This window comes from Rhinopithecus roxellana, chromosome 14 (genome assembly GCF_007565055.1).
Source record: "Rhinopithecus roxellana isolate Shanxi Qingling chromosome 14, ASM756505v1, whole genome shotgun sequence".
Classification (NCBI taxonomy): domain Eukaryota; kingdom Metazoa; phylum Chordata; class Mammalia; order Primates; family Cercopithecidae; genus Rhinopithecus; species Rhinopithecus roxellana.
The window spans coordinates 79,011,751-79,039,690 of NC_044562.1; the positions used below are offsets into that span (position 1 = coordinate 79,011,751).

General features: G+C 39.5%; 1 protein-coding gene across 1 annotated transcript in view; it reads left to right on the plus strand.

Annotated features, from left to right (window-relative positions):
• LRP2 (LDL receptor related protein 2) overlaps positions 1 to 27,940 on the plus strand; it is a 227,082-nt gene that overhangs the window by 145,916 nt on the left and 53,226 nt on the right. Inside the window, exons 43-53 of the mRNA XM_030916829.1 lie at positions 174 to 463; positions 1,502 to 1,705; positions 2,598 to 2,840; positions 5,578 to 5,703; positions 7,455 to 7,574; positions 10,596 to 10,727; positions 12,450 to 12,651; positions 16,383 to 16,678; positions 18,643 to 19,159; positions 22,341 to 22,493; positions 23,017 to 23,187. Coding sequence (XP_030772689.1) covers positions 174 to 463; positions 1,502 to 1,705; positions 2,598 to 2,840; positions 5,578 to 5,703; positions 7,455 to 7,574; positions 10,596 to 10,727; positions 12,450 to 12,651; positions 16,383 to 16,678; positions 18,643 to 19,159; positions 22,341 to 22,493; positions 23,017 to 23,187 — 2,454 coding nt within the window. The remainder of the gene's footprint in view (positions 1 to 173; positions 464 to 1,501; positions 1,706 to 2,597; positions 2,841 to 5,577; positions 5,704 to 7,454; positions 7,575 to 10,595; positions 10,728 to 12,449; positions 12,652 to 16,382; positions 16,679 to 18,642; positions 19,160 to 22,340; positions 22,494 to 23,016; positions 23,188 to 27,940) is intronic.

The window sequence follows — 27,940 nt, forward strand, 5'->3', positions numbered from 1 at the left end:
GACCTCCCATCTCCAGAAGAAACATTTCTAGCTGTCATATGCCCCACTTGAAAAGAAAGCTGGGGGCTTGTGTAAACAATCATGAGGCACATGTATTGGGTTGCCAGTTGAAAACTTAACTCATTTGAGATTTCAACTTTTTAATTTTTTTTTTTTTTTTTGCTTCATTTTAGGCAGAAGATTGAACGCAGCACTCTGACAGGCATGGATCGTGAAGTCGTTGTCAATGCAGCCGTTCATGCTTTCGGCTTGACTCTCTATGGCCAGTATATTTACTGGACTGACTTGTACACACAAAGAATTTACCGAGCTAACAAATATGACGGGTCAGGTCAGATTGCAATGACCACAAATTTGCTCTCCCAGCCCAGGGGAATCAACACTGTTGTGAAGAACCAGAAAGAACAGTGTAACAATCCTTGTGAACAGTTTAATGGGGGCTGCAGCCATATCTGTGCACCAGGTAAAGCATTGACCATGAAAATTAAAACATGGAGAATAATGATCACAATACGATTGGTAAGGAAGGCTGAAGTTCTCACAGGAGAAAAAAATTTCAAATTCTCCTTGATTTTAGGGTAATTTATAAAATAGACCTGGGACTGTATTTTGAGAGGAAGACTTGGCAGGCTTCCTTTCTATTCTATATGGAGCCCTTTTATGAAAGCATTTTATTTATTTTATTTATTTTAATTTATTTTTGAGACGGAGTCTCACTCTGTTGCCCAGGCTGGAGTGCAGTGGCAGGATCTCGGCTCACTGCAACCTCCACCTCCTGGGTTCATGCAATTCTCCTGCCTCAGCCTCCCTAGTAGCTGGGACTACAGGCGTACATCACCACGTCCAGCTAATTTTTGTATTTTTAGTAGAGATGGGGCTTCACCATGTTGGCCAGGCTAGTCTCAAACTCTTGGCCTCAAGTGATCCGCCCACCTCGGCTTCCCAAAGTGCAGGGATTACAGGTGTGAGCCACAGCACTCAGCTTATGAAGGCATTTTAAATACAAGCTTGATGCAGTTAGAAAGAAAGATGAAGGGCTTGGCTGCCCTACTTCATGTCTTGACTAGGAATTCTGTCAATGAGCCTGTGTTCCTTATAAAAGGATGTACATTTTCTGCTTAAGAGGTATTATTTATAGTTTGAAATATTTCTGGTGGTATTTGTGGGTGGGATCATATGCTTCATTGTGCATTTTATAAAGAACAGCAAATTCATGGGAAGATATGCCTTTAGATGTTGTTGCTTTGCAAATTTTGCTGAGAAGAGACGTTGATATTTCCTGTTGTTTAGAAGGAATCAGCACATTTATTAGAAATTGGTGATTGCTCTTCTTCATGGAAAAGTGATTCAGAATATAGTTAAAAGGTTAATGGGCAGAATTTCCATGGCTTGTCTTAGGGAGCATTTAATGTAGAAGCTGTTGCAAGTGCTATTGTGTAGGGGACAATGTGAACGGTGGCTGTATCCATCTTTTGCTTCTTCTGGGATTATCTTTCTTCAGGTCCAAATGGTGCTGAGTGCCAGTGTCCACATGAGGGCAACTGGTATTTGGCCAATAACAGGAAGCACTGCATTGTGGACAATGGTGAACGATGTGGTGCATCTTCCTTCACCTGCTCCAATGGGCGCTGCATCTCTTTAGAGTGGAAGTGTGATAATGACAATGACTGTGGGGACGGCAGTGATGAGATGGAAAGTGTCTGTGGTGAGTTGGACTCTTGGCGCTTTTGATAGGAGCTAATGGCTTCTTGATGTCAAGTGTTTTGTACAGAATCCTGCTGTGTGTGAATGGGTTTGAACTGTGTGCCTAGGCATCCTGGTAGAGCTGAAAAATGTTTGCTCTTATAATCCAGACTGTTTCTGTTAAATCACACCTGTAGTGGTTAAGAGCACAAGCACGGTCATCATCCTGGTGATTGTATTTTGTAATCTGTGTAGCCCTGGGAAAGTTACTTAATATCTCAAGCCTCAGATGTCTCATCTGTAAAATGGAGCTACTACTAGAGTTCTTGTGAGGAGTAGGAGAAACAACATGTAAAAAACCCTTAGCATGAGACATGGTGCATGCTAAGCCTGGCTTAGCTTGGGACTGAGGAAACGTATCATTTTTACTAATTTTCATAGCACAAAGGTCATTATTTCAATAATTTTATGAAAATAACTTCCAATCCTCAGCTTCCATCTGAATAGAGTGAATAAAACATGGTGGACTTTCTCAGGGAGTTCTGAGGTTGGTTACCTTTTCCTAGCAGACTGTGATAGGGGCTAGGAGTTTTTATTTTCCTGAAATAAACTATAATTGCTTGCTTTTCTGTGATTGAGATAAATTGAGATTATCGAGAAATAGAATCACTTTGATTTGTGCTGAAATTACTTGATTTGTGCATAAAACAATTTATTTAAAAAAGGTATGCAACATATTTTGCTTAATCTAACTAATTAAAAGTGTTATCTCACTTTGCATGCAGTCCGTTTTGCAGCGTTTTTTGCCTTGGAAGGTAAATTCAAAGTGTCCCTTTTATTTAATTGTATCTTTTTAAAAATTAGGATAATGCTTTAATCAAGAGGGTTTGTTCTCATGTTTTTCCTCTTCTTAGCACTTCACACCTGCTCACCGACAGCCTTCACCTGTGCCAATGGGCGATGTGTCCAATACTCTTACCGCTGTGATTACTACAATGACTGTGGTGATGGCAGTGATGAGGCAGGGTGCCTGTTCAGGGACTGCAATGCCACCACGGAGTTTATGTGCAATAATAGAAGGTGCATACCTCGTGAGTTTGTCTGCAATGGTGTAGACAACTGCCATGATAATAACACTTCAGATGAGAAAAATTGCCGTAAGTTTATCTTAAGTGCTTATTGTGATTTTGGGTCTGAAGTCTTGGATCATGGGAGATGAAATTATTATATAAAAACAAAAGGCTTTCCAAAAAAAAGAAAGCCAAAGTATTTATCTAAAATGTAAATTTTTGGCTAGGCACGGTAGCAAGTATCAACAAATACCAATCTTGTTTCATTTTTCTCTCCTTTTTTCTAGTATTTTAAAGTGACTCCTAGACATGCACTTCACTGATGATATTTTAGAAAACAACTACCATGCTGTTATAATGCCTGGCAAAATCAACAGTACTTACTTAATATCCCAGAGTACCTAGTCCATGTTCAGATTTTGTTACTTATCCCCAAAATGTATTTTTACTGTTACTCTGTTCAAGTTAGGGTTCAGATGAGATCTACACATTGATTTTGATTGTTATAATTCTTCAATTTCTTTTATGCCACAACACTTCCCACTTTTTAATGTCATTGATTCATTAGAAAGATTGGGTGATTTGTCCTGTAGAATATCTCACATTCTGGATTTGACTACTTGCATAATTGATCCATTTAATTTATCCTATCCCTCTTATTTCCTATGAACTGGTATTTAGACCTACAGTTTTGATAGTAACAGGTGCAATTCTTTGGGTAAGAGTGTTTCAGAGGTGGAGTTGTGTGTTTCCTGTTGCATCACCTCATGAGGCACATGATGTTCGGTTGCCCCACTTTAAGTGGATTCTGGCGTCAGCCTGAATCTTCTCTTATGAAACTCCCATCCTCCTTTCACCCAATGGTTTTAGCATCCATGGGTGGTTGTTCCATAAACCCATTATTTCTTTAAGGGTTATGAAATGGGCACTTTAAAATTATAGTATTCCTGCCACATTTATTAGCTGAAGTTTGATAAAGAAGATGTTTCCCTTGTCAGCTTTTGTTGGTAATTATAATCTACAGGATAAATACCTTTTGCTTGTCAATTTTCCGAGTAATGAGTTGATGACACAGGATAATTAAGTTTTTGTTTAGTGTAGTTTAGTGTTATATTGAACTCTTTGATCTTTATGTATTTGATGAGTTTTAATACAGTGCTGTCAACTGTTCTTTTTAGTACACGGTTGTCCAAACTTAGGCCAATGAGAGTCCTTAAGTTGGATTTTCTGTTCTTTGACATGACCCCAATCCATCTTCTTATAGCTCAAGCTTATCTTATATTTCCTGTCCCAGTCCTGGAATTAACCACTTTTCCAAGGAGACCTCATTCCCTTTGTGATTCTTAGAAATTATCACAGGGTTGGGGTGCTCATTCCTACTTAGCTTTCATTGCTTCTAGTCCTTTTCAATGGTCAGAGCTAGGAAATACAGCTTTTAAGGACAAAACTTTTTTTTTTTTTTCTTTTCTGAGATGGAGTCTCACTCTGTCGCCCAGGCTGGAGTGCAGTGGCATGATCTCGGCTCACTGCAAGGTCTACCTCCCGGGTTCACGTCATTCTCCTGCCTCAGCCTCCTGAGTAGCTGGGACTACAGGCACCCACCACCATGCCTGGCTAATATTTTGCATTTTTTGGTAGAGATGGGGTTTCACCGTGTTAGCCAGGTTGGTCTCAATCTCCTGACCTCGTGATCCACCTGCCTCGGCCTCCCAAAGTGGTGGGATTACAGGCGTGAGCCCCCGCGCCTGGCCAGAAAAAACTTTTTATTGATATTTCCCATTTAAATTTAAGATTACAGGTTGTTTGCATTTTAGATTTTATAATCACATCTCTTCTCATGCTTAAAATCATGGTTTCTCTTGACATGAATATAGTTACTTGTTTTATTATATAGTAATTTCAAAATGCCTATAATAATTTCAACATTATTATAACCACTCAAATAATACTATTAACACTAAATCTACTAAATGCAAGATTCTTCTTGCATTTTAGATTATGTCCCACTAGAGATATGCAGTCAAAATACTGATTTTAGTGATATTTGAATTTTTTTTTCTTTAGGGTTATTCTATCAACTTGATATATAGTTAGCTTCATCTATTGCTCTTTCCAAATGTTATTTTCTTTTCTCATTTTTATTTTATTGATTTTATTTGTACAAAATAACATACATAGTTCCAAAGTTAAAACTACATGACGAGGTGCATTTACAGAAGTCCTTCATTTCTTCCTCTCCTTTCTGCTTCCTCTGTGCTCTTCTCAATCTATCCAGAGAGATGACAATTTTTGTTAGTTTATCTTTTCTTGTTTTTGTTTTTAGTAGAAGCATCTCTCTCTTGCTACACACACACATACACTTATATCGTCATTTTTCTTACACAAAATATAGCCTACTGTTTTGAATCTTGCTTTCTTACTATTAACAATATATCCTGAAGATTATGCTGTCATTACTTATCAGTATATAGAAATCTTCTTTATTCCTTTAATAGCTACATATTACTCCATTGTGTGGAAATGCCATAGTTTATTTTACCAAGAGTTGGAACTCTCGTTGATACTATTAACTAGTGAAAACAGTTGATTTAAGCTACAAATCAGTATCTCCTCTCCCTTCTCCCCAGTATCAGCTGGAAATGTGTCTTGTTACTATAGAGTCTATAAGTAACATGAGTATCATGAATCCTGCCTTTCTGATAGCTTTGAAAATGCCGCCCTTCCAGTGGTTTGAGTTCTACAATAGATCTGTTAGCATGGATACTGTTCATAATACATATTTGGTGGATATATTCCAAATATTTATCTGGTTGTCTTTTTCAAGCTGATCGCACTTGCCAGTCTGGATACACGAAATGTCAGAATTCAAATATTTGTATTCCTCGCATTTATTTGTGTGATGGAGACAATGACTGTGGAGATAACAGTGATGAAAACCCTACTTATTGCAGTGAGTAAGATAAAACTGCTTTTCTTTCCATTGTTCCAGAGATGCATGTTGTGAGCTAATACAAAGATATGAAGCTTGGGTATCTGGGCTGATTTCAGTTGGCATTTCACATTGACCTTCTAAGTAGAGGTGGTAAGCAGCTGCTTTCGGATGTGATTGCATGGATATGAGAAACTCTTTCTCTCTGTTCTCTGTCTGGAATTCCCAGACCCTGAATATTTCTTCCAGAGATCTGCTACTATTGGAGAGCCATTTCTCCCAGTGTTGAAAGCCTTTCACCTTCATCTACGTAGGCAGAATTTGCCTGTTAAGCCTTTATAATTTACTCTTAATATTATTATAGTGGCTATTAGTAATTGAAAACTATTTTTTTTTTTCAGACAGCCTCACTCTGTCACCTGGGCTGTAGTGCAGTGGCATGATCACAGCTCACTGCAACCTCCGCCTCCTGGGCTCAAGCCATCCTCCCACCTCAGCCTCCTGAGTAGCTGGGATTACATGCATGTGCCGCCACGCCTGGCTAATTTTTGTATTTTTTGTAGATATGGGGTTTCGCTGTGTTACCCAGGCTGGTCTGGAACTCTTGGGCTCAAGCGATCCACCCGCCTCAGCCTCCCAAAGTTCTGGGATTACAAGTGTGAACCACCGTGCCTGACCAGTAACTGAAAGTATCTTTATATCTCCTAGGTACATTTGAATTTCAGAAATCTCTATTTCATATTTAGCAATTTGATTCATTCAAACAATTTCCTGTATTTATAGCTCAAATTAAAAAGCCTTTCTTAAGTTTGATAACTTTGAGACTATTACTATAAATAGTTACATAATTTAAGGATTTAGTGATTGCCCTTCCCTGTTCTGGGTATATGTAGTTAAACTCTTGTCAATGGTCCCCTCCCAAGAAAACCAAAGGACATCATAATTATTTGTCACCAAGCTAGGGTACAGCACAGGAAGAGGAATCTGTTGTAATAATAGCAGCACAAGGAAGCAGAATCAGGATGCCGCCACTAGATAGGGCTAGACAGATAGGAGTTATTGCTGACTTTCCAGGGACCTCTGCTTCCATGTCAGTTCTCCCCTGGCAAATCATCAGATATCAGGAGCCAAAGCAAGAGAGCCTCATAGACCAGAATAATTGCAAGACTTTAATTAGATGTGCACCCACATAACAATTTGGAAAATGCATATGACCAGAGCTACCTAAAGTTACTCGAGAAAAGAGTCAATGTTCAAACATAGGCAGAGTTTCCCACTTACTCAACTAAAAGTCTGGTATTCCAAGGATGAATAAGATGATAACCTTGCCGACTTTCTAGAATTATTATCTAACATGGCTAAAAGGTTGTGTGTGGAGTGAACTTAGATATGGTCATATTATTGTTTTGCTTTTAATTATTATTGCAATGGAATTTATTTAATTTTACATTATAGTAGAAAAAATAAAACCAAGACTTACAATTTGTGATTTCATTTATCACAAAGATAGTTCTTTGGCATTTCTAACAAATACAATTTTTTTTTGATTTCTGGAATCCGGAAAAAACAGCTGGGGAATTGGGGCAGGATTGACTTCCTTCTGTCTCCCGTACTTCTCGCTCCCCACAGAAAGCTTACACAAACACCCATTTTCTGGGCTCAGTCTTCCTTTTTTGGTAACTATTATCTAGCTCAGAGATAGAGGCAGGTTAAGACTGATGGGAACATGCTTGCGTTTTGCTCATGGATTTTATCTTCTTTCCCTCCTGTAGCCACTCACACGTGCAGCAGCAGTGAGTTCCAATGCACATCTGGGCGCTGTATTCCTCAACATTGGTATTGCGATCAGGAAATAGATTGTTTTGATGCCTCTGATGAACCTGCCTCTTGCGGTAAGAGAGTAAGCAAGCATGAAAAACATCACGATGCAGCTAGACAACTTCAGTCTCTTCCAACCACTTCAAATACAGACCAGGGTCATGACTGCTGAATGCTTGCACTTCCTGTCCCAGCTTTCATCTGGAATGCTGACACTGCTCAGCAGATATTCATTAAAGACCTGTTAGTGCAGAGCACTGTGTGGGGAGCTGATCAGGATGTGGAAGCTGCTGATTGATGCTGATAAAGTGAAATTATATTGGTGATGCACCTAATACAGTGCTTAGCTGGTAGAACTTAATTTTAGTTGACTCTCAATTGAAGTTTCTGAATTTGGTTGAGTGCTGGCCCACAAAGCTGTAAGAAGACCCAAAAGTGATTGGAGTCATATACATGCGGAAGGAGTATATTAGGGGCATGCATCCTCTTCCTGTTCTGTCTCTGTGCACGAGAGGCCCAAGAAGTTGCAGGGGCCTTTGGTTGTATTCCTGGGGACAGTTATGCCCTGTTTACATTTGGAGTCTGCTATTGGCTTTCACAAATTCTAATCTATATCCATGCACATTTTTTACGTCATTGTAAAAATATAAAAACACAATCTTCTACTTTGCTTTAAAAAACCTGTCAATAAATCATATTGCTATTTAGGAGTCAGAAAACTATAGCTGTGGGCCAGTTGCCTGTCTTTATAGATAGCATTTTACTCAAATGCAGCCCCATAACATCTATGGCTGCTGTCCTTCTACAATGGTTATGTCCAGTAGGTGCAACAGAGATCATAGGGCCTGTAAACCTAAAATATTTACTACCTAGTTAATAAAAAGTTTGCTCATCCTTGTCTTCATACTCCTTTTAATGACTATAATATTCCACTGAGTGGTTATAGTATCAAGTTAACTGCCTCTATTATTAAGCATTAGGTTTCTTTTATTTTATTTCTCTGTTGTATATATTGTTGTAGTAAATATTAACACCATATTTAAAACATTTTATTTTCAGGATATTTTCTTAGGATCATCAGTATAGTTTTATAGCTGAAGTCACACTATTTTTGATTCCAATTTTCTCTCAGGTTTAAATTCTGTGTTGGATGGAGAGTGGTATATGGAGTGCTTCACTACGTTCTTTTTCCCCAACACTGAAAGTTTTATAGAAAGCAAAGGGCGCATAGAGTTTTGAGGACCTGTAAAGGAAATAATTAATAACTACCAGATGAGTAGAATAGTCTTAGAGATTGGTTCAAATGTATGAATTATTGGTTCAAATATATGAAGAATTAATATGACTTTTTAAACTTCTCTATGGTAATGAGAGTCATAGTAATAGCAATGAGTACTAATGACCTGATCTATTTAAATAAAATAAGCACATAACCCACATATGAATATGTCCTTATTGTAGTAAAGTAATAATGTTCAGAAATATATTTTAAAGAAATAATACGATGTACAAAAAAGTAAAATTTACATTTTTTCACCCTTCTCCAATCCCCTCACTCCTCAAAGATAATCACTATTAAGGATGGGTGTGAATTCTCCTTACTTTTATCTTTTATATATCTTACTTTACTTTTATATATCTTGATATATAGTTTTTTAAAAAAACAGATGAGGTCTTACTATACATATTTTCTGCAATTCGCTTTTATTTTTTAAGCTTAACGTCATGTCAGCAAATGCAGACCTGCCTCATTCCTGTACACTGCCAAAGAATACTTTGAAATATGAATGGTCTCCATGTATTTTTATCCTTTTCCTAGTGGTTGGACATTTAGGTTGTTTCCATTTTTTCACTAAGAAAAACAGTGCCAGGATGAACATCCTTTTAGAAACCTTTTTGTGCACATGTGGAAAGATCCATATAGTCTAGATGTCCACAAGTGGTGCTGCTGTGTCAAAGGGGATATGTCTCTTCAAGAAATCTGGGTCAGGCCTGGTGTGGTGGCTCACACCTGTAATCCTAGCAGTTTGGGAGGCCGAGGCGGGCAGATCACGAGGTCAAGAGATCGAGACCATCCTGGCCAACGTGGTGAAACCTGTCTCTACTGAAAATACAAAAATTAGCCGGGGGTGGTGGCAGGCGCCTGTAGTCCTAGCTACTCGGGAGGCTGAGGCAGGAGAATCACTTGAACCCGGGAGGCAGAGGTTGCAGTGAGCCGAGATTGTGCCACTGTGCTCCAGCTTGGTGACAGAGTGAGACTCTGTCTCAACAACAAAAAAATAGGTCTGGATCAATGTACACACTTTTCATAGCAGCTTCTAAAAAAGCCTGTTTCTTCTTACTGTTATGATTAGGCTATGTCTTTATCAGTTGCATTTATATTTTCTCTTGCCTTAGGCTAATTCCAGTACACCCTGGGTTTGGGAGCTTATGACACCTTGATTAGTTAAGTAGGAACATGTAGGGTTAGGGTTAAAGAATCTGAATCAGTGGTGGCTAATTTGAAGTGGAGGAGTGACTTATTTTAATTCAGTATTTATTGAACAGCCATGTTCTAGGAACTTTTGGGCTGTGTCAGTGAATAAGACAACAATCCCTGCCCACATGGGCTAATATTCTAAAGAGGGGAGACAGGCAACCAATCAGTAAATTGTCTAGTATGTTGAAAGATGGTGGTAAGTATTATGGAAACAAGGAAAGGGAGCAAGGATGGGGAGTGCAGGCTGGGGAGAGTTTGCATGAAACAAAATGGTTTTGGATGAAAAGTAGATTTTAAAATAGAAACATGTGAAATAGTAGGTAATTCCTATCTTCCCTGGGAAAAGAAGTGTTCTTTCTCTACCATACCCATAAGGGAATATTGTATCTCATTTTAGTCACCAAAGATAATTAGGGCTTTGCACTGTCAGTTGACTACTTTTACCTCAAACTGTTGGTCACTGGTACTAGTCTTATTGGAGGACTACCCTAGATGTATGTAACGAAATAATGCTCTGGTTCAGGTTGTCTAGACAACCCATGCTCCAGCCAGCTTGTCTCCAGATTCCTGGACTGCAAACCACGCTTTTCACTGAGAATGCTATTGCTCTTTTCAGGTCACCCAGAACGAACCTGCCTCGCCGATGAGTTCAAGTGTGATCGGGGGAGGTGCATCCCAAGCGAATGGATCTGTGATGGTGATAATGACTGTGGGGATATGAGCGATGAGGATGAAAGGCACCAGTGTCGTAAGTGAAGCTGATTAATTCCATTGCAGAGTCACATTCCAGGGAAATGCAGTAGAGTTGTTTTTCTGTGTTTGGAGAGTACGATCGAAGATTTCTATTTAATTGAATGGACACTGATAGAATGTTACCTTTGTTTCTCCATGCTGGGAGTGTTTGATATCATCCACTTAAATGCTTCAGAGTAATGAAAAATGACTTTATGTTTACTTTCTTTCTCTTACATTTGGCTAATGGACAAAACATTTGTCCTACATTTCTAGGGCAAAACAAAAACAAAAACAAAAACAAAAAAACAAAACAAAAAAACCCCACAAATACTTGGTTGGCTACTTTATTTTTTATTTTTTGAGACAAGGTCTTACTCTGTTGCCCAGGCCGGAGTGCAGGGGCGGGATCATGGCTCAGTGCAGTCTCCACCTTCCAGGCTCAAGCGATCCTCCCACTTCAGCCTCTCAAGTAGTTGGGATCATAGGCCCACCACCATGCCTGGCTGATGTTTTATATTTTTTTGTAGAGATGAGGTCTCGCTATATTGCCCAGGCTAGTCTCAAACTACTAGACTCAAGCAATCCTCTTGCTTTGACCTCCCAAAGTGCTGGAATTACAAGCGTGAGCCACTGCACCCAGTGGTTGGCCACTCTTAATAGCAACCTTCACAGTATGACAATGGACTGCTTCTAGTTTCCTTCGTCACCTTAAAGCCGTATGGAGGGAGGGGTGTTATGCCTCTTGAGTAGAAAATGGAACATCATTTTCATTACCAACAGGGTATGGAAGTCTTAGGTAGTCCAAGAATTAATCAGAATGTCTTTCTATGGTAGAGCAATAGACTCAGTGACTCCCTGCTGCTTGCGTCTGATGGCACCCTCCTGTGTTGTGACTGTGGGGGCGGGTCACAACTCCACATTTACTCCATCCACCCTATCCGCTGACATGGGTGGTTGACAGCTGCACATACATGGATTGTGGCATGTGCATTTCTCCCAGCTGTCTTTACCAGCATCTCCTTTCTTTTGTTTCCTATTCACCTGCAACGAGACTGGATAAAACACTTGTCCTTTCATTTTGTGGACACTAATGATTCGATGTCAGCATCTCATCTCTTTCCTCATAGCATCATGGTTTCTGACAACTCTGTTAACATATGCCTTTCCTCTTCACCTCAATACTGCTTGGGGTGGTAGCTATAATGTAGTTGAAAAAGCACCAAATTTGGAGGAGAAAGACCTAGGTTTGAAGCCTTGGCTCTTCACCTAGTTCTGTGACTTTGAGACATCCAGTTAATCATCTTGGGCTTTAGTTTTCTCATCTATACAACTGGTGTAAAAATACCTATCTCACATTGTGCTTGTGTGATTATACGTTGTAAACTAAAAAAAGTTACCAAAATATAAGGCATTTCGTGTCCGATTAACAAAATGGTAGTGGTTTTCTGAAACCCTAAGGGAGAAAGTATGACCATTCTAATGTATTTTATGGAAAAATAAATGAGACGTTTTATTATATTGATTTCTTTGAAAAAGCCAGGGTCCAAAGCAATTAAAATGGAACCTTTGGAGGTATTTGTATTATGATCTATTATTATAGTAGCAATGTAATTTGTCTATGTGTTTTCCTCCCATTTCCTTTCATCCTTAGAATGGTAAGTAACATTAAAGCAAAGAGAATTAACTGCTGCACTGAGCTCTCATGCTTTCTGATTCTTGCGTGCTTTGGTTTCAGAGAATCAAAACTGCTCGGATTCGGAGTTTCTCTGTGTAAATGACAGACCTCCGGACAGGAAGTGCATTCCTCAGGCTTGGGTCTGTGATGGCGATGTGGATTGTACTGATGGCTACGATGAGAATCAGAATTGCACCAGGAGAACTTGCTCTGAAAATGAATTCACCTGTGGTTACGGACTGTGTATCCCAGAGATATTCAGGTGAATTGAGGATTCAAAAGTTACCCAGCAAGCCTCAAATGTCCATGGGGTCTGGGCTCACTTACCTATTAGGCACAGTGACCACAGTGCCCAGGGCCCATGTTGCTTTTGGTGGCCTATGAAAATGTTTGGATTCCTTTTAAAATCAAGAGGAAAAAAACCCTTTTACATCAAAGAAAGTATTTTAATGTATAATATTAACATATCTGGGTTTATACCAGTATTACTGCATTAAAATGAAAAGAAGTTAGATACTTAAATAAATTATTGATATATAATATCATTAACAATTTAAAATTAAATACAATTTTTAATATTTTTATGGAGGAAGGAGCCCAACAAGGCAAAAATGCCTAGGGCCTGTTAAAGACAGAATCTGGCCTTGCAAAGAGGGCCGGGGAGATTAGTGGAGAGGGCTTGAGATAAGAATTCTTTCTTGAAGCTGGTGACCCGCTTAATTTTCCACTTGGAGTAGAGGCATTGGTATTACAAGAATGGTTTCACTCTCCTTTCTCTGCTGTAAGAAAAATAACAGCATAAGCATGGTGATAAATAGAGCTTGGCTGTTAGGCTCAGGGTCAAGGAGAGGCAGGTGGAGTGATAAATAGAGGTTGGCTCTTAGGCTCAGGGTCAAGGAGAGGCAGGTGGAGTGAACTGAGACACAGTGTCTCCAACTAAGGATGCAGACATTGATCAATATCATGCAGGAGGGCTGGGAGGCCAAATTTTCTGATGCTGTTTTTGAGAGAAGTTGGAAATCTGGATTTTCATATGAAATAGTCTGATTTTAAAGCTGGAAGCAAATTTTAAAATTCTTAAAACACTGTGTGGGTCAAACAGATTCGGCTCACAGCCTGCTGGTTTGGGGGACCTCTCCTGCAATGTTCCATTGTTTGACTTCTTACCTCTTTCTCCAAATGGACCTCTTCAAACAGTTCATATACATTCTTAACATCCCAACTTCTCGTCATCCCACTTAACAAATACTTGGATTATGGAAGGAAATGGAGAAGAAGAACAATTTGTAAGTTTCAATCCTGATTGACTAGGAGAATAGTAAGAACATTAGCAAAAGTAGGGGAGTCCAGAAAGGAGCTTGCTCAAGGTGGAAGGTGAGTTTGATATAGTAGGACTTCCTGAGGTGAAAGTATGTCTTAGGCATTTGGGCACAACTGGAGCCATGAAGAGGTACTGCTTGGGCCAAGGACTGTTAAGGGACACAGAGGCACATTGAGAGCAACAGGAATGGCCAGTTTACAGCATGCGAAGGAAGACAATGGGAAAGATACACTAAGTAGGCACAAGATTAGAGCAGCAGAGTCGCAGGGGCCATTGAATGGAGGGGCGGACAGCTCATCAACAGGCGCTAACGTACCACTGGAGTCCAGTGTGGTGTACGATTGTGTGTTTATTGTGGTGGTCCTGAGGAAGGAGGAGGAGGTGAAGGAGCAGGGACTCAGCAGTAATTTAGCAAATGGATAAATGCTATCAAGAAAATATACTCTGTGCATGATTCATCCTCTGATGAGTGGACATTGCTGAGAGGTGGTAGTTTGTGAACTGACAATCCGAAGACATTCAAGAGATGGAGCTGTCTTCTTTTGTATTGAAACTGCAGTAGAATATGCTTTGTTTGTATTTAAGTAACATGGATGTAAAGTGTAGATTTTTATTTTTTTCAGCTAAAGTGGATAATTCTTTGTCTATATTTTCTCCCTACTGCTCAAGAGTTCTATTGTGTTGCACTTCTATAGTTTTTCTGAATTTGGTAAATAGCTAGTTGCATTAGTCTTAGATGTAAATATATTCTGAATACCTAGGCTTAGACTCTAGGCACAAGAACTGTAGCAGGTGTTGATTTTGATCAGACTCCAAGTTGTCTCCTTTATTCCTGCCATTCTGAGCTTTCAGGGTTCTTCCTTTATCATTACTATGACCTCACAGCACAGTAACATTTCCTCCCTCCCTTTCTTTCTTCCTCCCTTGTTCCTTCCTTCACTTTCTCTCCCTTTCTCTCTCTCTCTTTCTTTTTTTCTTGAGATTTCTGAATTTCCTTGAAAAGGGCTATAGTAGAAGAGAAAAATAATACTGTTTGTTTGAAAACCTGAGCTATCAGCTTTTAAATAAGTCCAACATCTGTGTGTCTGGAGTAGCTTCCCCTAGGTGTGCTGTTAGTGTGCATCTCCTTGCTTGCTTGGCAGAAAATGTGCTGTCCATTTTGTACAGTGGGACAGGAGATCATTTTTCCTATTGACTTTTTTTTCTTTTTTCTTGACTCATTACTGATGCTGCTGAAAAACATGGATGATAAGACTGAGGGGTGACAATTTGGTGGTGAGCGGGAATACTGACTTGCAATAGTGTCTGAAAGCTTGGTGATTTGCTTAGTGACTTGTTTTTTCTCATGCTTTGGATCTAAATTAGAGAAAGGAAAGCACTGGTGTTTTCAAGCCATTTGGAAATGAGTTAAATAGCTCCCGGGAGACCAAATGGAGCCGAGCCAGTCTGCCTTGACCACAGCTTTCTTCACAATTACATGCACACATTTTGCTGTAAATCATGTTGACAAGGCCCTGGGTTTATGGATGGCAGTGCTGGTTAGCAGGCCTGGTTATAGGTCAGTTGTAAAACTGACCACATTCACCGTTGTTGCCTTCACATCTCGTAATGCTCTATGTGCCACTCCTATGCTTTCTATGCTAAATTGTTCAAAACCATTAGCTTTGTTCATTCTTATCAAAGATTCCTTTATGCTTATGTGAGACCCCCTTTAGACATCATAACTTTTATGGGATCTTGGAGTAATATGGAGAAGAAAGGCCAGTTTGGCTCACAGAACTTCAGGAAACTATATTGTTATAATGATGCCTGCGTATGTTAGGTCTCGAGATAGCTTCTAGTACTACGGCATGCCTTCTTCCTTTGCCAGTGTGCCATACTAACCTACTAGCTTGCTTTCATTTACATCACCATGAAGACTCACATCTCATGATAGATGGCAGGAGTGTAATGAAAGATGGAAGGAACAGGACTAACAATGTAAACGTTATTCCAGTGGGAAGATATGTGTTCTTAGAGGACACACCCAATAATATTATTTATAATATGTAGGTAGCACTCACCCTATGAGTATCCACTTGGGTATGGGCACTTTTATCATGTGATTACCCAGTACATTGCCAGTACCCACTGGCTATCTCATTATCTGTTGAACATAGATAGTGCCAGTGTTCATAAGCTGTCTCATAGATCTGATGTATGCCAAAATTACAAAAGTTGTATTTGATTAGTTTATCAACTAAGGAAAAAATGAATACAATTATTTTTAATAGCTACAGACCTCCTAATGGTCTATAGCTATTAAATGGTAGCATTTAATAGTAGCATTTCTAATGGTAGCAGCCAGCTCCTGAGGAAGTTGTATGGAATGCCAAATATTGGATTCTTCTGGAATTGGAATTGGGTAGATGAAGATGTTGGGGGAAAGGGGACCAAGGACACTGGTGATCTTTTTTTATTATTATTATACTTTAAGTTCTAGTGTACATGTGCACAACGTGCAGGTTTGTTACATATGTGTACATGTCCCATGTTGGTGGGACACTGGTGATGTTTTTAAAATGGTTGATCTGGCATTTAGGTAGATGGAGAAGGAAACAAAGCTCCAAGTGCGTAACAGTTGAGGTTTATTGTCAACCTCTCTAAAAGTGGTACTGGATCTCATGATACAGGTGTGACCGGCACAATGACTGTGGTGACTATAGTGATGAGAGGGGCTGCTTATACCAGACCTGCCAGCAGAATCAGTTTACCTGTCAGAACGGGCGCTGCATTAGTAAAACCTTCGTCTGTGATGAGGATAATGACTGTGGAGATGGATCTGATGAGCTGATGCACCTGTGCCACACCCCAGAACCCACGTGTCCGCCTCATGAGTTCAAGTGTGACAATGGGCGCTGCATCGAGATGATGAAACTCTGCAACCACCTGGATGACTGTTTGGACAACAGCGATGAGAAAGGCTGTGGTGAGTACAACAGAGGATTTGGGGAAAGGATACAGGGGAGACTGAATATGGATTCTCAACCCTTTATGACTTAGACTTTCCAACCTGTCCTCTAACTACAAAGTTACCATAAAATCACTATTCCTGGTATAGCAAAGGGTACCAAGGTTTCTTGGCATATAAGATGGGGACACACATTTTTTTGGACCAATTCTTTACTTAGTCATTAGAGAGAACAGAAGATGGACAAATATTCAGGCCATCATTTAACATTGCCAAATAAGGTGCTCGAGAATGAAGAGAACCGTGTTGATTCTCTTTGAATCCCTGTGATGACTTTTTGCCTGAAGCATCCCTCTGCTAGGACTCCTTGGCCTGTTCTTCATTTTTGTCCTCAGGTAATTGAATGGGAGAGTTTAATATCCCTCTCACCCCAACCACCGCAAGTAAAGCAGTTGAGAATCCATAACACTGGTATTTTTTGCTTAGCACCATCTTGAACTCCATAATGTTGGCAATTCATCCTGTTTGTGGTGTTTAATCCTGGTAATCATTGTTTCATGTATGTTGGTATTGTCTCTGTAATAACAATTTAAATACTTTGAGAGAGAGAGACCATATCATTTCATTTATTTTGTTTTCTTCATTTCACTGGTTAATCGTCAGTACTCATTGAAAGCATTTGCCTAATTGACCCGGAAGTATATAATGTAGTTTTTGTCCTTATATGAAATATAAGATTTATATGAAATAACATTAAAATTAAATGCTAGACAGAAACTACTGTGGAAATGTAGAGAAGAGAATATCTAGGCATAATATTAAAAAAATCTGTGCAGCAAGCCACCATGGCATGTGTTTACCTGTTATAACAAACTTGTACATCCTGCACATGTACCCCTGAACTTAAAATAAAAGTTGAAGAAAAAAAAATGAAAAAAATTTAAAAATCATCTAAAACTGGCTTTTGTTCTATTATAAGAGAAACTTCTACAAATTTCTACCAAAGTTTCAAAAACCATTTAATAATTAAGAAAAGCATGTGCTATATTACACATTTATACAAAAATCATATGGAATTTTTTAATGTTTAGTCCTAATTCATATAGATTTCCATTGCATTTTAATTAATTTTACCTTACCTAAACGGTAAGAATTAAATTCTCAATAGTACATAATTGAAATTAAAATTTTTAGTTTGAAGAGGAAGTGATCTCATTAGGTCTCTTCCAAACCTATGAAACATTCGCTCTTAAAACTAGAAGGAGTCCTAGTGATCTTCTGTACCCTCTTCTCTTTGTAGATAATAAGACTGTAGCCCATAGACAGGAAATGAATTGTTTGGGGGGGTGCACGGTAAACTAGTGGCAGAGCTTGGTCTGATATTTGGATCATGGATTATGCAGTGCATGAAGTTTTAATCTATTGCTCCTTGATGAATAGAGAACTAATAAGAACATGTGCTCCTCCCTCTGTAGATCATTTTTGGGTGAGGTTGCCCACGTGTTACAGGACCAGCCAGAGGGACGTGTAGTGTTGTGTTGCACCTAGCGTTGAGCTCTTGCCATCTCGTGAGAGGCAAATGTGTGTATCTCTTTGTGGTTCCGTGTTCAGTGATGTCACACTGGAAGCCTGAGCTTGACCATGGTGTGAGCAGTCACACTGGAAGATGCTACAAATCAGAGCATTTAGAAAATTTTCCCTGAGCCCTGTTTGACCAGCACACTGGCCAGCCTCTTTTCTTCTCCTCTTCTTTCTCATTTCTCCTCTATTAGTTGTTTAAACTGCTGATGAAGGAATAAGTTGGTGAGGAAGTTGAAAAATAGTGACTTTTCAATAATCCACAGTATTTGGAAGTCTCTGTTGTCTGTCTTAGCATAGTTCATTAAGAATTGGCACTATTTAGTAGAATGTTGACTTTGAACCATTATAGTGAGTTGGTTGTTGATATTTTAGGATCTCTAAGAATTGCCTTTTACCTACAGGCGTTAATGAATGCCATGACCCTTCAATCAGTGGCTGCGATCACAACTGCACAGACACCTTAACCAGTTTCTATTGTTCCTGTCGTCCTGGTTACAAGCTTATGTCTGACAAGCGGACTTGTGTTGATATTGATGAATGCACAGAGATGCCTTTTGTCTGTAGCCAGAAGTGTGAGAATGTAATAGGCTCCTACATCTGTAAGTGTGCCCCAGGCTACCTCCGAGAACCAGATGGAAAGACCTGCCGGCAAAACAGTAACATCGAACCCTATCTCATTTTTAGCAACCGTTACTATTTGAGAAATCTAACTATAGATGGCTATTTTTACTCCCTCATCTTGGAAGGACTGGGCAATGTTGTGGCGTTAGATTTTGACCGAATAGAAAAGAGATTGTACTGGATTGATACACAGAGGCAAGTCATTGAGAGAATGTTTCTGAATAAGACAAACAAGGAGACAATCATAAACCACAGACTACCAGCTGCAGAAAGTCTGGCTGTAGAGTGGGTTTCCAGGTAAGAAAACACTGATGAGCTTTTTAAAAGTTAAAAATTAAAAAAAAAAATTCTAACCATGTTTTCATGTTGATAGGAAATTAATTTTTCAACTTGGGTTAATATGCAGATACATTCAGTGTTTCTGCAGATTTATTTTCTGCTTTGTATCTGATACTCAAATGAGAGATACAGAAGAGAATATCTAATTATTTTAAAATTTATAGTATCATTTTTATGGAAACAGGAATTGCAAGGGAAGAGAATTCACTGTTGCTGGCCATTCACTTAACTGGAGATGATATGAAGGGACAATTCATGCATTCACCGGTGCATTCACAGTCGTCACTTCCTGAGTCCCTCCCGCATGCCCAGTGTGATGACAAGCAGCAGGGGTTTTGAGGGGATCAAGGCAGACATGGCCCTTGCTCTCCTGAGGTACATAGGCTTGCTTACAATACTAGTCATTGGCCAGGAGCAGTGACTCACACCTGTAATCCCAGAACTTTGCGAGGCTGAGATGAGAGGATCGCTTGAGCCCAGAAGTTCAAGACCAGCCTGGGCAATATGGCGAAACCTGTCTCTATGAAAAATGAAAAAATTAGCAAGGCATGGTGGTGTATGTCTGTAGTCCTGGCTACTTATGAGGCTGAGGTAGGAGGATCCCTTAAGCCCAGGAGATGGAGGTTGCAGAGACCAAGAACATGCCATGGCACTCCAGCCTGAGTGACAGAGTGAGACCCTGTCTCAAAAAAAACAAAACAAAACAAAACAAAAAAACCAACCAATGCTAGTAATTCCCAGCATGGGCTGGTCATGAGAACTGGAGAATGGCTAACACGAGACTCTTGTTTTGAGATTGCCCTTCTGGAAACTGACAGGCTTTAAGGCAGGCCAGTGGTATTTTAACTAAACTACCAGATCAGCCACACTTCTTAACATTTCTATTGAATATCAAATCTATCAGATTCTTGGCAGCATAAACTAATTGGCCTTGTGGTCAATAGACATCAATCTGCAGGCACTTATGCTGTAAAGGCTCTTGTTGCAATCAACCCAGACCTCCAGAGGACTCTTCCCCACATCATCCTATTTGACCCCCTTAAGGGTAAAGATCCTAAACTGGGTGGGGAGAGTTGGCTTCCCATTTCTCCCTGACCAGTAGCTGGCCTGACATAGGTGCTGAGTGCTTGCTGAATAATGAATGGAACATTGACTAAGCATTCCTATTGTATGTATCAGTTCCTGTTTCACATATCCTACGTGTCAGAAAGTATAGTGATTAATGATTTCCAGGAACAGAACTGAACATGGTACTGTTCTTGTCACCATCCTTTGTTCCAGTGCAGAAAAAACAGTATTTGAACTATAAGATATTGCCATTCAGCCCTCTCTCTGAGAAACTGCTAGAATGAAATTTCCCTCGGATTTCAGCTACTTTCCTCTCTATCAGGGTGTGTTCTTCATCAGAAGAGAATTAAATACATGTGAGGAAGATGGCCAAGAAAGTCTGGGTGAGGGTAGGGTAAACTTTTCTTGAAAGTCCCGGATGGTGCACAACCAGGATCAATGTTCCTGAAAACGCAAAGGCAGAACGGAGCCCATTTATGTTTACTTTGGTAGGGGGCAGTTCTAAGATACTAGCTACACTGAAATTAGCAACAAATTTTCTTCTCCGATATTAGTAAAGATTTCTGCGTCAACATTAGGGTGTTTGGTTTCATTTCATTTCATTTCATTGCTTACATTTGATATAACTTTTTAAACCACCATTATGTACATTGCAAGATACTGTTGGCTCTCAGTTATCTTAATTTTTCCAGGAGTGGATATGGAATATCTTCTCCATGTTTTCTTGAGAAGAATCTGTTCACAGGGTGTCTTTTGACTGTGGAATAAAGAGAAATTAATGGAAAAACAGTAAGCTCAACAGAGTAGAGTGCCTTATGGGGTAGCCAGTCTACCAGGACTTGAATGGTAATAGCAACAGGAATAATAATACAACAAGAATAATAATAGCAACTCCTTCTAAGCCTGTTGTGATCTGAAATAATGTAATGTTTTAAAAAGTCCCTGGTCTAAGGCCTGGCATTTAGCAAGTGTTCAATAATTAGCTACTATTATTGTTACTGTTCTTAGTGTCTAGTGATGGAATCCAAGGTTATAGCCATCTCATTCATCAGGATTTAGTCATTTCCCCAAGTGAATTAACTGGCAAGACTTGTGCATATATGGATACTCATTCCTTCTTGCTCAAGACTGAAGCAATGCTACTATCGTAACTATTCAGATATCCAGCATGAATGGATAAGGGCGTACTTATTGCAAAGAGGCATTCAGGTCTTTTGGAAGGGAAATCATTCTCCTTCTGGTTGGAATTGGTTGTCGAATCCTAAATGACCTTCTCATTATAGGGGCATTTAACCCTTTGGAGGGTTATGGATACTATAAGACTCTGGTGAAAACCGTGGGCCCCTTTAGAAAGTACACAGATCCTCAAAGCTGGCTTCTCTGATTCTGGGTAAAGACCTTGGGTTAAGAACACTTACTTATAAGAAAAATAAATTTTATTAAATAAAAATGTGTTTATAACAGAAATATCCTTGCGGTAGCAGTTTCTAATAGATCCTAATATGTTTCTAAAGCTTCTTAGGTTTGATTAAGTAAAACGTGTCACAGGTTAAGAAACTCATTTTGACAGCCTGTCTGACAGAGGCAGGGATGTCTCTTTATCCTAAGGGTGTCATAATCTTTATCTTAAGCATGTCATAATTCAGAGTTTCTCTGTGCAGTTTCAGTGACACACTTAGACAAGTCTGTTTCCTTGACTCCACCATTTAAACTGTAATTCATGATACTTACCTCTGCTTCCCTGTTCTGCTAAGCCTTTGCATTGCCTGGAGAGGGTGTCTTATGCTGCATGAGGAAAGTAAAACCAGCCCCATCGAATGAGGTGTGTCCCCAGTATTTTCTACATGACACCACCTTAAAGTGGGAATTATTATACACAGTCTTGCACGCTTTGTTGCCTTACTGCAGGAATACCAACTTCCTACTTTCCCCTGCCCTCATTTGCCTGAAGAAAGGTGACTTCTAACAACTGTCTGTGATTCTCAGGTAGCTTGGATAGGAAACTGGGTGACTAAATATATCCCATTTCACAGAGTGACTATATTGGTTAACTCCTGGCTCTCCATTTTAGAAAGCTCTACTGGTTGGATGCCCGCCTGGATGGCCTCTTTGTCTCTGACCTCAATGGTGGACACCGCCGCATGCTGGCCCAGCACTGTGTGGATGCCAACAACACCTTCTGCTTTGATAATCCCAGAGGACTTGCCCTTCACCCTCAATATGGGTATTGTCTCCCTGCAATCCTGGGCTTTTCTTTCACCTCCTTATTCCGCCTCTGTTACCAAAAAGGCTGTTCATATAGCTATCTCAAGGCCAATGTCTTGCTGGGGTTTGTCTTCTGCTTTTCCTACTTGGTAAATCGTTTAGTATAATGAGTAGAAGCATGGCTTCTTCAAATCATCATCATCAGCTGTTCTGTTTTCTTTGCCCTGACACACTTTTGCACTTTTCGAGTCATGTATTTTGGCTGTGTGCAAAGAAAATTGTGGTTTCAGAAAACCAATTTCTTTACTGGACTCTCCATGTCAAAGCCACTGAAATTCAGTTAGTTGTGTTTATTTGTGAACATTTTCTGTACATTGTCCCCTTCCTTTTTCTTTTTTAGATTATTTGCTGTTAGCTCTCTTTCCTTTCTGAGGGACTCTACAGAATGTAGACTCCATTTCTCTAAATGGAGAAAAGGTGTGTATTTTGGCTACTGACTTCTTTTGGCATCAGGGACTGATCTTTTGTGTTTGCCCTGACAGGTACATCTACTGGGCAGACTGGGGTCACCGCGCATACATTGGGAGAGTAGGCATGGATGGAACCAACAAGTCTGTGATTATCTACACCAAGTTAGAGTGGCCTAATGGCATCACCATTGATTACACCAATGATCTACTCTACTGGGCAGATGCCCACTTGGGTTACATAGAGTACGTACATAGAAAAGCATAAAACAATTGTGTGACTGTTTATTTCAAACATCAGAGCTTGTGATTCCAGTCTATTAGTCCCCTGTATTGTCTAACAGACCTGTTTGTTGGAAGTCATTGGGAGGAAGTCACACTTCTAACTTAAACTGCTGAGCTCTATGGGATGGTGCAGTAAAAAGAGGGTGAACTTTTAAATCATATGGATCAGGGTTTATGACCTGGTGTTTTCACTTCTTATTGTTTTTTTTTTTTTTTTTTTTTTTTTTTTCATCTAGAAAACAGAGCTAATAATCTCTTCCCATGGTAGTCAGCTCAGTGTACAACTCATCTTAATTTTTTTGTCTCTTTACTTTGCTCTCCCCTATGAAATACATGATTAATAAATTTTAGTATTTGAGGAAAGGAAAAGAGTAAAAGGATTTGAAAAACTTTCCCTAAAATATTTTGGCACATTTATGGTTAAGTGCAATGCAGTATTTTAGGTAGCAGTAGAGTCTGTTAACATTAATCCAATATGATAAGGCATTTACATCTTTCTGGTAATAGGATAATTTTTTTAAGTGTGTTAAATATACTGTTCAATAAAAATACTCATTGTAAAAAAGATGATATGCATTATTAATTAACAGTTAATCAAGAATACCCATATTGAGGGTTTAGTTTGAATTTTGCTAGTTATGGCCTAGTTGGACCATAGTAATGTCTTCTGCATAAGCATTTATGGATAGTGATCCAGGAACAGCCTGTTGCATTCAAAAGCATGGAAATGCCGTTCATTCAGTAGAGCTATTTCAAAGTTTTTTATTTTATTTTATTTTTAAAAATTCCTTTCTTCTGTTATGTTTATTTTGCTGCCAAAGTCAGTGTAGAAAAGTTTGGAGTTCTCTAACACCGTATTCCCTTGGGACATGCCACTGAAAAAGAAGGAATACCTGGCACACATGCTAGTGCTCTTTCTTCCTGTGCTCATGGCAAGCATAATTAATCAATTCCAGAACTTTCTCTTGAACTGGTTCATTTGCTACACTAAGGTAGCCCTTAGCATTCTCATTGCAGAATTTACTGTAGCAGATACTAACTCACTCTTAGGGTAGAGATTAACTTTAATTAGAAGCAGTGAAATATTATTTCTAGTTTACTTATATCATTTTGATGTGATATACTGATGGTAATACTCTTAGCCCTTCTCACAGTGTGTGTATCCTCTCTTAAAAGGCACATCAGAGAGCTGAGTTAGCTTTCCATGCAATCCTATATTGAATTAGTAGAAGCATCAAGATGTTCAAAGAAGCTTCAATGATTTTCTAACTGACTTCTATTGTTCTTTGGATCCTATAGATTATTCTTGGTTTTGAAAGCTTAGTAGGTTTCACTCAGCATACCTTTAGACAGTGTTTCTAGGAGTATTAGAGACGAAAAAAGGAATTTTCTAGTTGTACAATATTCTGTTCACTTTTTGATACAATCTAATACAGATTATTTGTGTAGATGGATTATAAAATTTAGGCAGTAGATTTCAGTCTAAAAGTCAAATCATAATATGAGGCCCTGTGATCTGGGAATAAAGGAAACTTTAATATTCATGAGCCATGTTAAATTGGTTACCTCTTGGAGAGGTAGCAATGCCTGTGTTCAGAAATATATTTCATAGACACATAAAGCAATAGATTTTTATAGAGCATCCAATTGATTCCTTGTACATCTTGGGATGCACCAACACATCACTGGAGCTGTGCCTGTAGTTCTACTCTTACTTTTTTTTTTTAGATGGAGATTCACTCTTGTTGCCCAGGCTGGAGTGCAATGGCATGATCTCAGCTTGCTGCAACCTCTGCCTCCTGGGTTCAAGCAATTCTCCTGCCTCAGCCTCCCGAGGAGCTGGTATTACAGGCATGTACCACCATGCCTGGCTAATTTTGTATTTTTAGTAGAGACAGGGTTTCTCCATGTTGGTCAGGCTGATCTCGAACTCTCGACCTCAGGTGATCTGCCTGCCTCAGCCTCCCAAAGTACTGGGATTACAGGCGTCAGCCACCATGCATGGCCATGTAGTTCTACTCTTGACAAAAAATGCTCATAGAGGTATCTGAGGTCTCTCTACAGAGATTACAAAGGAACCGAAAGGGAAGGTCTCAGGACTACTTTCTGGTCTATGATTTTTAAAAAAAACAGGTGGTGGCTAGGTGCAGTGGCTCACACTTATAGTCCCCACACTTTGGGAGGCTGAGCAGGGCAGATTGCATGAACTCAGGAGTTCAACACCAGCCTGGGCAGCATGACAAAACCCTGTCTCTACAAAAATTACAAAAATTAGCTGGATGTGATGGCACCTGCCTGTAGTCCCAGCTACCCAGGAGGCTGAGGTAGGAGGATCACTTGAACCCAGGAGGAGGAGGTTGCGGGGAGCCAACATTGTGCCACTACACTCCAGCTTGGGCGACAGAATGAGACTGTCTCTAAATAAATAAATAAATAAGATTTTGACTGATTTCTGGTCATTTTTTTTTTTTTTTTTTTTTTTATTATACTCTAAGTTCTAGGGTACATGTGCATAACGTGCAGGTTTGTTACATATGTATACTTATGCCATGCTGGTGTGCTGCACCCATCAACTCGTCAGCACCCATCAATTCATCATTTATATCATGTATAACTCCCCAATGCAATCCCTCCCTCCTCCCCCCTCCCCCCTCCCCATGATAGACCCCAGTGTGTGATGTTCCCCTTCCCGAGTCCAAGTGATCTCATTGTTCAGTTCCCACCTATGAGTGAGAACATGCGGTGTTTGGTTTTCTCTTCTTGTGATAGTTTGCTAAGAATGATGGTTTCCAGCTGCATCCATGTCCCTACAAAGGACGCAAACTCATCCTTTTTTATGGCTGCATAGTATTCCATGGTGTATATGTGCCACATTTTCTTAATCCAGTCTGTCACAGATGGACATTTGGGTTGATTCCAAGTCTTTGCTATTGTGAATAGTGCCGCAATAAACATACGTGTACATGTGTCTTTGTAGTAGACTAATTTATAATCCTTTGGGTATATACCCAGTAGTGGGATGGCTGGGTCATATGGTACATCTAGTTCTAGATCCTTGAGGAATTGCCATACTGTTTTCCATAATGGTTGAACTAGTTTACAATCCCACCAACAGTGTAAAAGTGTTCCTATTTCTCCACATCCTCTCCAACACCTGTTGTTTCCTGACTTCTTAATGATTGCCATTCTAACTGGTGTGAGATGGTATCTCATTGTGGTTTTGATTTGCATTTCTCTGATGGCCAGTGATGATGAGCGTTTTTTCATGTGTCTGTTGGCTGTATGAATATCTTCTTTTGAGAAATGTCTGTTCATATCCTTTCCCCACTTTTTGATGGGGTTGTTTGTTTTTTTCTCGTATATTTGTTTGAGTTCTTTGTAGATTCTGGATATTAGCCCTTTGTCAGATGAGTAGGTTGCAAAAATTTTCTCCCATTCTGTAGGTTGCCTGTTCACTCTGATGGTAGTTTCTTTTGCTGTGCAAAAGCTCTTAAGTTTAATTAGATCCCATTTGTCAATTTTGGCTTTTGCTGCCGTTGCTTTTGGTGTTTTAGACATGAAGTCCTTGCCCATGCCTATGTCCTGAATGGTACTACCTAGATTTTCTTCTAGGGTTTTTATGGTATTAGGTCTAACATTTAAGTCTCTAATCCATCTTGAATTAATCTTCGTATAAGGGGTAAGGAAAGGATCCAGTTTCAGCTTTCTACTTATGGCTAGCCAATTTTCCCAGCACCATTTATTAAATAGGGAATCCTTTCCCCATTTCTTGTTTCTCTCAAGTTTGTCAAAGATCAGATGGCTGTAGATGTGCGGTATTATTTCTGAGGACTCTGTTCTGTTCCATTGGTCTATATCTCTGTTTTGGTACCAGTACCATGCTGTTTTGGTTACTGTAGCCTTGTAGTATAGTTTGAAGTCAGGTAGCGTGACGCCTCCAGCTTTGTCCTTTTGACTTAGGATTGTCTTGGCAATGCGGGCTCTTTTTTGGTTCCATATGAACTTTAAAGCAGTTTTTTCCAATTCTGTGAAGAAACTCATTGGTAGCTTGATGGGGATGGCATTGAATCTATAAATAACCTTGGGGAGTATAGCCATTTTCACGATATTGATTCTTCCTATCCATGAGCATGGTATGTTCTTCCATTTGTTTGTGTCCTCTTTTATTTCACTGAGCAGTGGTTTGTAGTTCTCCTTGAAGAGGTCCTTTACATCCCTTGTAAGCTGGATTCCTAGGTATTTTATTCTCTTTGAAGCAATTGTGAATGGAAGTTCATTCCTGATTTGGCTCTCTGCTTGTCTGTTGCTGGTGTATAAGAATGCTTGTGATTTTTGCACATTAATTTTGTATCCTGAGACTTTGCTGAAGTTGCTTATCAGCTTAAGGAGATTTTGGGCTGAGACGATGGGGTTTTCTAAATATACAATCATGTCATCTGCAAACAGGGACAATTTGACTTCTTCTTTTCCTAACTGGATACCCTTGATTTCTTTCTCTTGCCTGATTGCCCTAGCCAGAACTTCCAACACTATGTTGAATAGGAGTGGTGAGAGAGGGCATCCCTGTCTTGTGCCAGTTTTCAAAGGGAATTTTTCCAGTTTTTGCCCATTCAGTATGATATTAGCTGTGGGTTTGTCATAAATAGCTCTTATTATTTTGAGGTACGTTCCATCAATACCGAATTTATTGAGCGTTTTTAGCATGAAGGGCTGT